Genomic DNA, 14,089 nt, shown 5'->3' with positions numbered 1-14,089 from the left:
ACCCCAAGCTTAGTCCATATCCTTTCAATTATCTCAAAGTAAAGCACCTACATTTATCCTTTCTAAAGTCAAACCAACGTATTTGACTTTGATTATATCACTTTATTATTGAATTGAGCTTTGAAACAAAACTGATACACTAAATGTGATTGCCCTACCACAATGAACTGCTCCCTTCTTTAATTAAAAGTATGTCCTTTTTCATCTTTTTCCCATGTGAACTTCTTGCATGTCACAAAAGTAGAAGATTAATTATTCTATGTATGAATATTGAATATAATTACAATCACGATTTCATCACTCTCCGATAATCACTCAGGATGATATAGAAAAAGCACGTTAATTAAGCTTGTTTATTCTTGTTGTGCATCTGTGCTTTCCCTAAATAGTAACGTAGTTAATTAGTAGAATAAACTAAATTATCATCTATTTATGCAAATAATACTATCCTGTTAGTGTTATTATTTAATTTAAACTTTACACCTAAATGTGAGATATAGTATCGTTGCACCAATGGTAGACTGATCTCTCTACTTATCATTATTGTTAATTGGTTGTAATTATCAGAACTTATTAGAATCTATTTTTTTTTCTAATTCTATAATTACAGATATGGTTTAGTGGTGTTTAGAATAAAGAAGAGCATAATAATAATAATAATAATAATAATAATAATAATAATAATAATAATAATAATTAATAAAAAGGTCTGAAATTTGCTAATTTAGAAAGTGAAGTTATGAACCAATAGAGTTAACAGATGAAAAATTGTGACTGTGTAAAACATACTTCAAAATATCGATATTTACATAACTAAGCAATATAATACATTATCCTACAAGTCTATAACTAGATGTGTCAAAAATCATCAATTGATGTTAAAATACTTTGATCTAATTCAAAATGAACCGATTTAAAATTTAACTGGATATAATAGTTGTAATAATTTAGTAAAACTCAAATTAAAAATGACTCGACCCAATTAAACATGACAGAACCCGACATATGACTAGAATTGACACCTCTTCTTATAATAAAACCTTCTAGGCTTCTATGCATTCACCCACATACACAAACAAATACTCACTACTAAGTTGTATGCCACTGTTGGTACGGTAGTATATTCCAAGACTCTTTCACACATATTAATGAGATTAAATAACACGACAACACAAAGTCACGAGTTCGTTACAATTATAATCCTGTGGATTTCCAACGTACAATAACAACCTCCAAATGTTCAATCTTATTTTCATCATCTTGTGTTCACGGAGGCTGCAAAACTATTAACCAAAGCAAGCGCATTACTAGTGTACTCCTTCACAATCACTACCTTGTCAAACACTTCATCTTTCACCGGACACTCCCCGACGTCCTCGAATCCGTCCGTGCACGTATCCTCATTGGTTAGAGCCGCGCTCATCCACGTCTGGACATTACTGAGCTGGAACCTTACTGCCTCGGCCGAGGAGGACTCGACAGCCGAAGCTACCTGGCTCATCTCCTTGAGTGATTTATGTATTTGGTCAACGGCGTCTCCGAAGGTGGAGGAGCAGTCACGGAGGGCGGAGGTGGCCCGCGGGTCAGGCCCGTAGTCGGCCCGTTGGGTCGTGTTGGTGAAGAAGGCGGAGGCGTGGCGGGCCCGGCCTAGAGTGAGCCCGATGGAGATACGGGCTAGTTGGGCCGGGTCGAGACGCACTGCATTGGCGTAGCGGGAGAGGGAGGTGTAGCATACGTCGGGGTAGAGGGTGGTGTTGCAACTCGATCGAATGAAGTCGAAAGAAGTGGCGGTGGCGGGCGGAGTGGCGGCAGAGGTGGGGAAGGAGTGTGTATGGTGGAGGAAGAATGTAAGGAAGAGGAAAATAAGTTGAGAATGCATGGTTGTTTAGAAGGATGAGGTTTTGTTTGTTTTTTTGACAGTTATGTATTTTAGAGGGACAAGAAGAGTTGGGCTAAATTTGGGGATTGGAGCATTTTATACATAGAATTTTATGAAGAGAATGTGAATGTAAAGTGTCGTCTTTCTTTGCTGTAATTAATTTGGTTTGTATGAATAACTTTTTATGTGATTATGTTGGTTAGATGTTTTCTTGTTTATTTTGTTAATGTTAATTTGTAATGATTGGAAATAACCATGTTTTGCCCATTTAAGAGGATAACAATTAAAGTTTTACAAACAATTCCAATTGTGATGTGATACCTTTCTAGCTCCCGTGAATGATCTTCAATTCGTCACGGATTATTGTAATTTGGGGTCATTATATGTGGTGGTCAATTTTATTGATTTTGATCGTAAATTCTCACTAGGAAGAATATCAAGAAAATAGTAATATTGATGCTTCCAAAAAAAAAAAAAATTGAGATTTTATTTAATTTTTTGAAAGATGATTTTGGTAAATTTACTAACTTTGAAAAAATGTAATGAACATATATTTTGATATATTAATGGAATGTTAATCTACTTTATGTCTCTACAAGTCATTAAACTAACTTAGGCCCTGTTCTTTTGAGATTCTGGGCAGAGCAGAGCAGGGGGTCACTGGAGCAGAGCAGATTAAATTTCAGCAGAGCAGAGCAGATTAAATTTCAGGAGAGGAGAGCAAAGCAGAGCCGAGCAGAGCAGATTTCAACATTATTATTAATACTATTATTAATGTTATTATTATTAATGTTGTTGTTGTTGTTGTTATTATTATTATTATTATTATTATTATTATTATTATTATTATTATTATTAACTAAAAACCTACAAAGTCAATCAATTTACAAGAAATTGGTGGGAAGCCGAGATACAATCTGGGCCCCACCCCTCTAGCTATAGCAAACCCGATCCTACTAAAAATGTGAGCAGCTGCACGAGCACCAATATCCTGAGTCTTAGCGAACACCTGTACCCGCTTCAGTAACGCAATAGCATCCTTCTCTAATTCCCCCAATGAAGAAAAAGGAGAAAGGAAGTAAACCATAACCAATAGCTCTGCAACGCGCCCCATACTTGTCCCGCTTCCGCTGAGCCGCCGCCGACACAGCACGACCAAGAACGAAATCAAACAACCTCAATTACGTCAAAGGTGAAGACCCCATCAAATCAACACATACATCAAGGCCTCTATCCCAGGAATAAAGCAACACATCTGCTGGTCGTAGAGCCCCGTCGTCCTCTCCAGAAACCCAACGTTAACCTCCTTTCGAGCAGAAATCCCAGACCGAAAACAAATATCAACAAGGGTGTCATGAACAACGTTGTGCCGATGTTTAATACCCACCATCCCAGCATAAGACACTTCATGATCCCCATAAATTCCCCATCAAAAACCCTTGAGCAATCAGAACACGGTGTTAAAATGAAGAATAAAGGAACACCCAGCCGGTAGCAAAGAACACTACGGTAAGTCTTACCATTCATAGTCTGACCCAAACCTGATATCGGGACCGTCCGCAACCAGGCCGAAGAGTAATCCCCCTGTTGGGACTTCCATAAGGCAACTTGACGCGGAGATAAGGAGAAAGTGGATTCCGCAGATGCAGTGACCTTCGTGAAATATATATATCTGTCAATCTTTTCATGAGTCTAGGGGTAGCGATCTCACTAGGGTTACTCATAAGATTAGTCTCCACAGTCCTGTTATAAAGACTAAGAGCATCATCGAAGTCTGGTCCCGAACCAACAATACCAGAATTACGAAGAAGCGTAGCCTGAAGACTGGAGACGCGACGCAAGGAAAGCAACGTTGACATGGAGTCCAAGACGAGGTCCCTCCGCCAAAATCAACTCCAAAACCTTTCCTACCACCAAGGTATCACCAATAATGGTACCGTCATCTAAATACCAAGCTTGCAAACATAAGTCAAAAGAATCCCTAATTTGGTACACTAACGGGTGAAGAACCAAAGCAAAAAGCAAAGGGCCTAGAGGATCACCCTGTTGCACTCCCTAACATGACCATAAGATATGGTCCCCGTAAAACAACCTGGCTAGAGTAGAGTAACAGAATTCAACCCATCGCGAGAGAGAAGGACAACGGAGTTGAACCTTACGCAACAAAGCCGAGCAATCTAACAAATTAAAGGCATTCTGGAAATCCACAAGCAACATTGAGAGGCCAACATCACCACCACGCGACTCAACCAAACAATTAACAGCATGAAGAATAGCCTCACCACCCGCCGGCACCCCAACACCAAACTGAAGACCTCCTAGATAGCTTCCCAGACGCGGACCAATCAAAGCAGCCCTAACCTTTGAAACCAGACGCCTCCAAACGGTACCCACAACAATAGGCCAAATACCACCACCAGGCTTAACAAGGGGCGTAAGAGGAGCACTAGCAATGTATTCTCCCAACTCAGCAGGACATTTTCAAGCGAGAAAAAGATTAACCACCTTTGTAATAGAGTCCACCAACTCATCCGAAATAGCAATAGCAGCACCACTCAAACAATTCATAAGGTGTTGCGCACGCAATCCCAACCAAAGCACGAAAAAGTCGTGCTCGTCATGCTGCTTCTGTGAGGTCTCTCACGTCCTCCACTCATGAACCACATGAGAGTCTTGTGTTTGGTTCATTAGAGCCTATCATCCACACAAACTCATCCTTCGATCACTCTTATGAAGGACATGAGAATGAGTTTAGTTTGAGTTCACCTGAACCTACTTTTGTTGCTGTTATGGTGATGCATACTAAGACGGTCGAACAACAACAGGCTGAAATGAGCAGTACTGTAGGGAATAAATTTCAAGCTTTAAATCCCACTAGCTTAAACCCCACTGTGATCATACACTAAAGTACAGTAGCGTTCAAAAGGGAAGAAGATAGAGCAAAAGAGTCGCCAACAAGTTTTAGGAACTTGTAAACCGTTCATAGGATGAAGGTTACACCCCTTAACGATCCAAGAGATCGTCAACTCCATAAGGTCTAGAACCAAATAAGGGTTCGGGGATGAAGGTACAAATACAACCTAAAAGAGATTGAACCTACCCTAATAATAGGCCTCTACTTTATTCTGATCGTATTCATGTGCGCTTTTTAATTAACATGCAATCAATAGGTTTAACCCTAAACCTGTTTATCTACGTTGGTTGAATATTAATGCACAAATAAATCTATTATTGGCGATCACTTGAGATTATAATCAAAATTAACCCTAACAAGATTATTAATATCTTATTAAGCGTGATTACAAGTACCAATTCCCTTTAACATGCATAAAAGGTGTGATCAAGCAATAAAAAATAAATAAATATCAAGCAACATAATAAATAATCAATATCATGAATAATAATTATAACAATTATAATCATAATCATGTCCATGTTAATATTAAAGCATAATAATAATAGCAAGATCCTAGGCATGATACTAACAAGATTAATAACAAACCCTAGCATGTCACTAAGCAATAAAAATCAAATCTTTAGCCCTAACATGATACTAACAATCATAAATATTAGGAAGAACATAGGAAGCATCATAAGAATCATATTTAATATTAAAATTACCCTAGACATGATACTAGGAATATCATAATAATAGTATAAACATGATTTCTACATCATAAAATTAATTAAAACCATTAAAGCACTTACTTTGATGCCTCGTACCTCTTTCTAATAACAAAATACACACGTTAGTAACTTCAAGGAAAATAATAATCAAAACAATTAAATTAAATAATTGAAATAGAGATTTGGGACCAAACCCTCAGAAATTAAAACCTTTCACGTCTAGGGCGAAGGCAACTTCGAATATGGCTAGGTGTTTCTAGATCTTGCGAATGCGGAATTTTGTATGAAAAAAGCTAAGTTTAGAGAAAGAAAAAAAGATGATTTGATGAATGAATGAGAAAATTAATGAATGATTGTAAGCGAATGCTAATTAAAATTGATTGTAGATGAGAACTCGTGAATGATGAGAATTGGTGAATGAAAATGGAGTTTTTAATACGTTATTTATAGAGAAAATCAGCCAAAAAGATAAAATTAACAAAACAGAGTCTGACGCACAAAAAACAAGATTGGCGCAAGCCCTGGCTAACTGGCACTAGGCACCAACACTAGCGCCAGGAGCCAATGGCTAGCGTCAGGCGCCAGGCCTGGTCCCAGGCGCCAATGCCTAGGGTCAGGCGCCAAGCCTGGTTTTAACGCGTTTTCGAAAATCAGATAAGTTTGCTGTAATGGAGGATAAAATCATATAATTTCCTCGAAAATGCTATTTGATTTTAATTAAAACTCTGAAAAGTCAACAAAAGTCAATTTATCAATGCTAATTGAATTAGGAATGAAAAGAATCTTCTAGAAGAATATAGAAGACTAAAACCATTCCTAATTGCATTAGGAATGATAAATCATATTAGGCCCTCCTCTATATCATTGGGCCGCATATAAGGCTCAAACCGGGCCCAGTTTGGTAAATTGGCCATAACTTCCTCAATATTCATCGGAATTGGGCTTATAATATATCGTTGGAAAGATCTTGTCAAGCCCCATCCAACTACACTATTATTGGGCCCATATCATGGACCAACCAAACTAGATTGGCTGTTTTCTTTAAAATAAGTTTTCAAAAACAGAGAGAAGAGAAAAGAAATTAAAACTATCCGCAACACTAGACTTTCCACACTTTCACTTCATTCGATTATGATTCGACGTGAAAGGTACTCATCACCAGGTTTGGTTTTGGGGAGACACAAATGGGTGTCTACAGAAGCCCCCACTTTGACTGAGTTTGGAGAAACGTAAGTTTCGAAAACAAAAGTCAAAGAATCGGTAGGGACGGAGAATGATTCAGAACGTTCTGCGATCCTAAACCACTCTTGTAACACCGATACCTCCAAAACTAGCATTAGTTAAACAGATAAAAGAGTTAAGAAACGCGTATCTTGCACCGTCGAGCACACGTCTCTGAAAGTAACCGATTGTTGCTGTCGCTTTACTGTTTTGATGACCTCCTGCAAGCTAGAGAATGCCATCCCGCTTGAAAACTGGTACGCCTGTAACTACTTCCAAATTATAAGATTGCTTCGCCTGAAACGATCCTCCTCCGCTATTATAATATTCCAAGTCCAAGGGAATACCATCGAAAATTATTTCTCTCGAAACAATCCTCATCCGCATTGATAATATTCCACGTCCAAGGGAATACTATCGAAGATTATTTCTCTTGAAATAATCTCCATCCACATTATGACCATCTTCCATGCCTAAGGGAACATGATCGAAGACAACTTCGCCTGAAATTACCTCCAGTTGTTTGTGACAACTCTCCGCAAGCTAGGGAATGCCATCGAAGATATCCTCACTTGAAGTTATCCTCATTTGATGCGATAATTCCTAAGGAAATTACCGAAGACCTCCATCTGTCGATCTTTAAAAGTTTGCCGGAACTTTGCTTCCGCTATGCCTGTACGTCGGTGCTTCTGCTGCTTTGAACCTGTATGTCGGTGCCTTTTGTCAATGAGCCAATGCTTAGGCGCTTTAAGCTAAGTGAGACGATCTTTCATCAGGTCGATCACTTTATGTAATCAAGCCGATTACTAAATCATGTCAAATTGCTTAGAGGGGCTAACTGGCGTACCAAGGAACCCAAAAATATGTTGCAGAAAGGTAGAACAACCTCACCAAGTCGCTGGGTGTTCTGGCGCTGCTGAAATGCCATCAGCGCCACACAATTAGCCTTAGCGCCAGGCGCCAAGCCTAATTTTTGACGCCAATGCCTAGGGCTTGGCGCTAGCACGGGAATTTCCTTATATACCCCTTTCTTCTTCATTTTGCTGCTTTGCTCGTCGCGAAACTGCTCGAAAAAAACCCGAAAGCTTCAATTGCTCGGTTCTTGCTCGTTTCTCAACCGAATTCACTCAAATTTGTTGCAAATTAAAGTTCTTTTCATCTATTTTTCCGATCTATGTAAGTTTTCTTCAAACTCACATCAGTTTTTATGAATTTTTGGCATGTTTATTCACGAATTTCATGTAAATTCGAAATTAAAAATGCTTAATTTGCTTTGTTTGTCAAGTTTTATGCCATGAAATTGCTTGATTATGTTTATATATTTCCTTGGGAGTAATTTGAGACTTGTTTGACTCAATTTGGTGAAGAAATGAGCAATTTGCCATTGTTGGACCTCCTAAGGTCGTGAAGAATAATGTGACTTGTTCTTGATGTTTTTGCTAGCAATTCTTGTCCAATTTGTCACAATAATTACTATAGTGTTGCAAGAAATTGTGTGATTGCTTGAAAAATGCCATATATGCTCAACTTGAATTTGTGCTCTGTTTTAGTACTACATACTCTACTTTTGCGAACATAGTATCATGCGGCTAGGCGAACCTTAGATACTACAGAACCTTAATTTATGATGATTTTGCACAATGTAGCATGGCTAGACAGAGAGGCTCGGGTTCATGGTCCCGAAATACCCGGCGGGAGCATGAGCCCGTAGAGGATGACGTCACACCTTCTACTTCGCTTGGTCGACTTCCCGAGTGGGATGAGCGGACCCTGTTCTTCGCCCCCGTCCACCACATTTCTGTGAGAGTGAGACGAGGCATCACGGTCGAGAGGACGCGCTATCACGGTTCCGGCTGTGATGGCTTAGGCGATTTGTACAAGATGTACATCGCCGGAGATCTTGAGACGAGACTCCTATGGGAGTCTTGTGGACTGTCTACCTTGTTCGAGACCTCCGAGGCTATGGTTGCCTCCAGTGGTGGTCACCATATAGTGCGCGCCCTGGTGGAGTTCTTCTAGGACACCACCAACACTTTCCATTTCCCTTGGGGCGAGATGATGGTCACCCCTACGGACTTCAGTCTCATTACAGGACTGGAGTTCAACTCTGTGCCACTGCCGTTCGACAGTGGGATCGACGTTTTTTCTGTGGAGGTCGAGGAGCTATTGGGGCCGATCGCTATTCGGGCCCGAGCTGAGGTCGAGACGACTCAGTTTAGTGCTAGGGGAATTCGCCATTCGACGCTGGCAGCGGCTTTTGATGACGATGCGACCACCCGAGAGCAGCGGGTGCGCATCTTTGCGTTGATGTTGTTGTCAGGGACATTCTCCCCTGACAAAGGTAGTAGGGCGCTGCTTTACTACCTTCCTGCTGTCCGCGATCTTCACCGGATCGGGACTTATGACTGGGCCAGCTTGGCCTACACTGACTTCGTTCGTGCACTGAGGGACTCGTGTCGGCACCGGTCCTTTGGGACGAATGTTGCTTTGTCTGCCTTTTGGAAGGTCATAGAGGTAAACATTATTCCCTATAAAGTTTAGATCTACATATTTAGCTAGCATTTACTCACACTTTTTATTCCTTGTAGATCTGGTTCTACGAGTACTTCCCCTCTGCTGCGCCGGCGAGACCATCGCCGCGCGGATTTCCAGTGAGTGCTTCTTAGGGCGGCCGCCATGTGGATATGTCTACTACGCATGTCCGGAGCTGGATCATGGCAGTACGACTTCTCTTTTTTTATTTATTTACTTTTTCGCGATGCTTTAGGTATACTCTCGCCTGATCGATGTTCTTTGTAGGGGCCTGAGGTGGTGTACCAGCCGTGGGGCGGCTGGACAGTCCCTGGGTTAGCCGCACAGTATTCTGCTGAGCGTCGCTATTTCCTGGGGACTTATGGAGCGATCGCGTACTTAGGAGAGAGGGTTGCTAGAAAGCATTCCTCTGATGTCTTCGTCGTTCCTACTGATCCACCACGTCACATGTTCGACGACGCGCGGTTGTTGAGCATGTCTGAGGGAGCTGGTACCCCTTGGCGGTCCTACGCGATCCCTGGGCAGTGCTATGCTGAGGAGCTATTGCCGTTGTTAGCTCCAGCCCCCATACCGGCTGAGGATGTGAGGGTAAGATTTTTTGGCTTTTACTTTCCATGAAGTAGCCCCCAAGTAATGTCTTACTGACTTTTGCTTTATCAGTTTGTGCCACCCCGTATGTCCATCCATTACCAGGGGACATATGGGCCGATCGAGGAGATGATTCCTCCGGCTCCCGAGGGTGAGCGCTTCGTAGAGCGGTCGATTCCTCGCCACCAGACTCGAGTAAGCTTGGTTTATTTGCAATTTCTGTCCATATATTATGCATATTTACTGACTTGTTTCTCTGACAGTTTTCACGCGAGGTGGTTTCGGCGATGGGACGATGTATAGATGCCTTACGGAGCCAGCTCGTCCGGATGAGGAATGCAGCCACCTGCCGTCGGGACGACGTCATTCGAGAGGTAGTCTTTCTTTACATATATTTTGCATTACCGCTTCGATTTTGCCTTATTTCTGATTTCATTCTTTTTGCAGGGCCAACCTATTGCTTTTCACACCCGCACGAGACCTGAGGTGCGGACGGATCCGGCGAGGTCTAGCTCGAGACGTCGTCGTACTACGTCAGGGGGTGGAGGCGGTCACTCTGAGGCTGCTCGTGCTGACGTTGTAGAGGGATCGGGATCTTCTTCTGAGGGTGCTCATGCTGCACCGGTAGGAGAGGCTACCTCGACTTTCAGAGGTGGTGGGATGTACGAGGTATGCTCGTCATCGCAGCAGCCTCCGCAGCCACAGCCTCAGGTTGATCCTGGGTGGAGTGGTCCTACATTGAGTTTTCCTCCTCCTGCGGAGACTGGAGCTGGAGCTGGTGGAGAGGTGACTCCTCGTACGGCGCAATTTTACGATGTGATGGGTATACGTCCTCCGGCGCCGTAGTTTGTTCCTGTGTATATTTTATTTTGACTTTTTATAGAATTTTGCTTTAGACTCATTATTTTTAGACACATTTTGTATATTTATGCTATTATGAGTTTATTTTGTTTACTATTATTATGTGTATGTTTGTGTGTGCAAGATAAGTGTGACGAACAATTTTGCGCAAAAATTCCGTCATTTTTATTATTGATGGAGGGTATCCGACTCTCTCCCCCAAAAGAAAAAAAAAAAAAAAAGGAAAAATCAACTAAAAGCTTGTGTGTATAAAAATTTGGAAAATTAATCTAAATAAATCCAAAAAGAGAATAATATAATTAATATAATAGCTATATTAATTAACTCAAAAAAAAAAATAAAAAAGGATGTTTATAAAAGATAAACGGAGCCGTAAAGTCAGTAACCGACTCGAGTTTAAGATAAAAACGCAATTTAAGCAAGCGCGCCTGATGTGACAACTTGGCGCCAGCTGGTGGGGCGCTACACCTAGCGTGTGGCGCCAAGCGCTGGCGGCTGGCGCCAATTACGGAGTTTGACGCCAATTGACGCTGATTCCGTATTTCGTTCTGATTAAAACTTCTCGCAATTCGCGTATAAATAGCCCCCTGTCCAGCCGATTCTTCTCATAATTCCAGCAAGTAAAATAATTCTTTGTCTTAGAAAAAAATAATACCATATCTTTAGTCACCAAAACTTTCACCCAATACACTCATGAATGGTGTCGATCTCTCAATGCTAGAGAAAGAAAAGAATTAGATTTGTTCCACTTTGGGGGAATTTATGGCATCAAAGGGGTAGATCTTGACCTAGATTTCATACATACCGCTCTAGAATTTTTGAATGTTGATACTCATTGCTTTAGAATAGGGTATGATGAGATTAGCCCTTTGCCAGAGGAATTTGGTGCTATTTTAGGCTTCCCTGCGATAGACCTCATAGTAATCCCTAGAGTAGATGCATATTATTATAAGGATTTTGAGCGCTTCTTTAATTTAAAAGAAAGGGATTTATCAAAAATAGTAGATGGAAACATAATGAATTTGAAAGAATTTGCACGCCATTATTTTGATAAACCTCTTTCTGAATCTTTTTATATATATAGAAGAAGGGCGTTCTTATTTTGCATGCTTAATCAATTTTTTCTTAGTAGTGGTAAAAATAATGAAGGCCAATCAATTATAACCACCGTTTTAGAACAAATTGAATCAAGGAGGAATCCAATGCCATTGATAGTTGGAGAGACTATGATTAGTCTTGATGAACTGAAAAGGGACCCAAAAGCACCTTTTCGTGGCTCTCCAATTTTGTTACAGGTAGAAAAATAATATTTTAAATTACAGAAATCAAAAAATATATTTTTGTATTATAATAATAATTTATTTGCATCGCAATTTTTTTTTTACAGATGTGCCTAATGGAAAGGCTAGGATTAATTAGCCCTCCGGACGATATTGAGAAGTATACTCCCAATTGCTTTGTGAGGAGGAAGAAGCGCTTCCCTGAGACTGGGCGCCATGGGTGGAGAAAGGTCTTCGAATCTCGCAATTTTGCTATCAAGTGGGTCGTCCCATGGTGGAAAATAGAAAGGATGGTTGGTGTCAACAAGCAACCTTTCTGCCGTCTTCCAAGTTTGTCTCGCGTAACTTATTATTACCCCTGCAGGGTAAAAAGACAATACGACTTGCTTCGGAATATTCCTTCCGGGGATCTTCGTCCTCCCTATGAGTACCCTGTTTCTCAAGAAGTAGATAGATTTGATGCTTACTGGAGTGCTAGACCTTTATGGGAAGTGGTTACCCAAAAGGTTCCTCCTTCTTTGCCCAATGATGTGAAGAAGTGGTTGTTGAAGAAGCCTTCGAAGGATTCGAAGAAAGATCAGGGTAAAACTGATGTGAAGAGTCGTCTAGGTGACAGGGTAATTCCTGCCAAGGAACGCTTAGGTGCAAGAGTTGAATTCAAAACACCTGCAATGCCTAGGAAGAAAGGTGTCACCAAAGATAAAGGGAAAAGGAAAGCTGCTGACACCACAGATAAAAAGACTTGGGTGGAAAAGAAACATGGAGTATTAGCTGAAGGGGAGACTATCCATTCTAAGATTGAATGTAGGTCCTCTAAAGGATTCCTACTAGCTAAAGTTATGGATGAGGAGGAGGAAGCAGAGAAAAATTGGAAAAGGGCTAGAAAAGAAAAGAAAGATTAGGAGCATTGCTTAACTTTCAATTTATTAGACTTAGTTTATTTTTCATTTAAATTTAATTTATTTCAGCTTTATTTAAATTCCATCAATAATGTAATTTTATTTTATTAATGAAATTTCAGCTTTTAATTAAATTATTTACTTTAAATTTATTTTATTAAAGCAATGAAAACCGAAAAAATTAATTTTCCAGAAATTCTTCGAGTACGGAAGTCGAAAATTTTTCGAAAAACACCGAGATTTGCCCAGAATTTATCGTCAAATTGGCGCCACTTATTTGCAATTGGCGCCTGCCATTGAAGTCTGGCGCCAGGCGCCAATTTCATCGGCTGTCGCTGATGGTTGTTGGCTGGCGCCAGGTTCTTCTCTGCGACGCCGATAATTCGCCGATCTTCTGTTGAATTTTTAATTAATTCTGGAACGCGGAGATGTCGAAAAATAAGGTGGTCGCACCCGTAAAGGGTTGCCTACGTATCCTTTTTTAAGGAATCAGGCCGAACGTAGCTCTCTTAAGTACCCTACAGTATTTCTTAAGTTGGTCAAGATTTGTCATGTTCGAGAATTCATTGCCATCCATATCAGTTATTTTTGCTGCACCTCCTGACAGGATTGTTTTGACAATGTAGGGTCCAGACCAATTAGGTCTAAATTTACCCCTTGGATCTAAAACATTTTTCCTTAGTGCTTTTAACACCAAGTCTCCTACTTTGATATTTCTTGTCTTGACCTTCTTATTAAAATGCCTAGCCATACGAGTCGGGTAACACTGAGTGTGATGTAGAGCTTCTAGTCATTTCTCATCGAGTAGAATTAATTCTTCATATCTTGCCCTAGTCCATTCAACTTCATCGAGTTTACTCTCTAACGCAATGCGTAGGGATGGTATTTCTAGTTCGACAGGTTGTACGGCATCCATTCCATATACCAAGGAAAATGGCGTATTTCCTGTTGATGTACGGATTACGTGCGGTAACCCCACAATGCGAAGTGAAGTTTGTGAGGCCAATCCTTATAATTTTCCGTCATTTTCTCGATGATAGTCTTTAGGTTTTTATTAGCTGCCTCGACTGCTCCATTTGCTTGAGGCCTATAAGGGGAAGAATGATGATGTTGAATGCCGTATTTTTGTAGCAATTCTTCACATTCGGCTTGAAAGTGAGTTCCATTGTCACTTATCATTTCATGTGGGACTCCGTATCGAC

The 14,089-nt window shown here is 40.7% G+C and overlaps 1 protein-coding gene across 1 annotated transcript; it reads right to left on the bottom strand.

The window, feature by feature from the left end:
• Positions 1 to 856: 856 nt before the first annotated feature.
• LOC110699944 (pectinesterase inhibitor 10-like) lies at positions 857 to 2,186 on the bottom strand. The gene has a single exon (XM_021877435.1). It carries the CDS (start codon positions 1,877 to 1,879, stop codon positions 1,256 to 1,258), a length of 624 nt encoding a protein of 207 aa, XP_021733127.1. The 5' UTR covers positions 1,880 to 2,186; the 3' UTR covers positions 857 to 1,255.
• Positions 2,187 to 14,089: the final 11,903 nt, after the last annotated feature.

The sequence above is a fragment of the Chenopodium quinoa genome, unplaced genomic scaffold (assembly GCF_001683475.1).
Source record: "Chenopodium quinoa cultivar QQ74 unplaced genomic scaffold, ASM168347v1, whole genome shotgun sequence".
NCBI classification, from domain to species: domain Eukaryota; kingdom Viridiplantae; phylum Streptophyta; class Magnoliopsida; order Caryophyllales; family Amaranthaceae; genus Chenopodium; species Chenopodium quinoa.
Note: the sequence above shows the minus strand (reverse complement) of the source record. Positions and strands in the feature narration are given on the sequence as shown.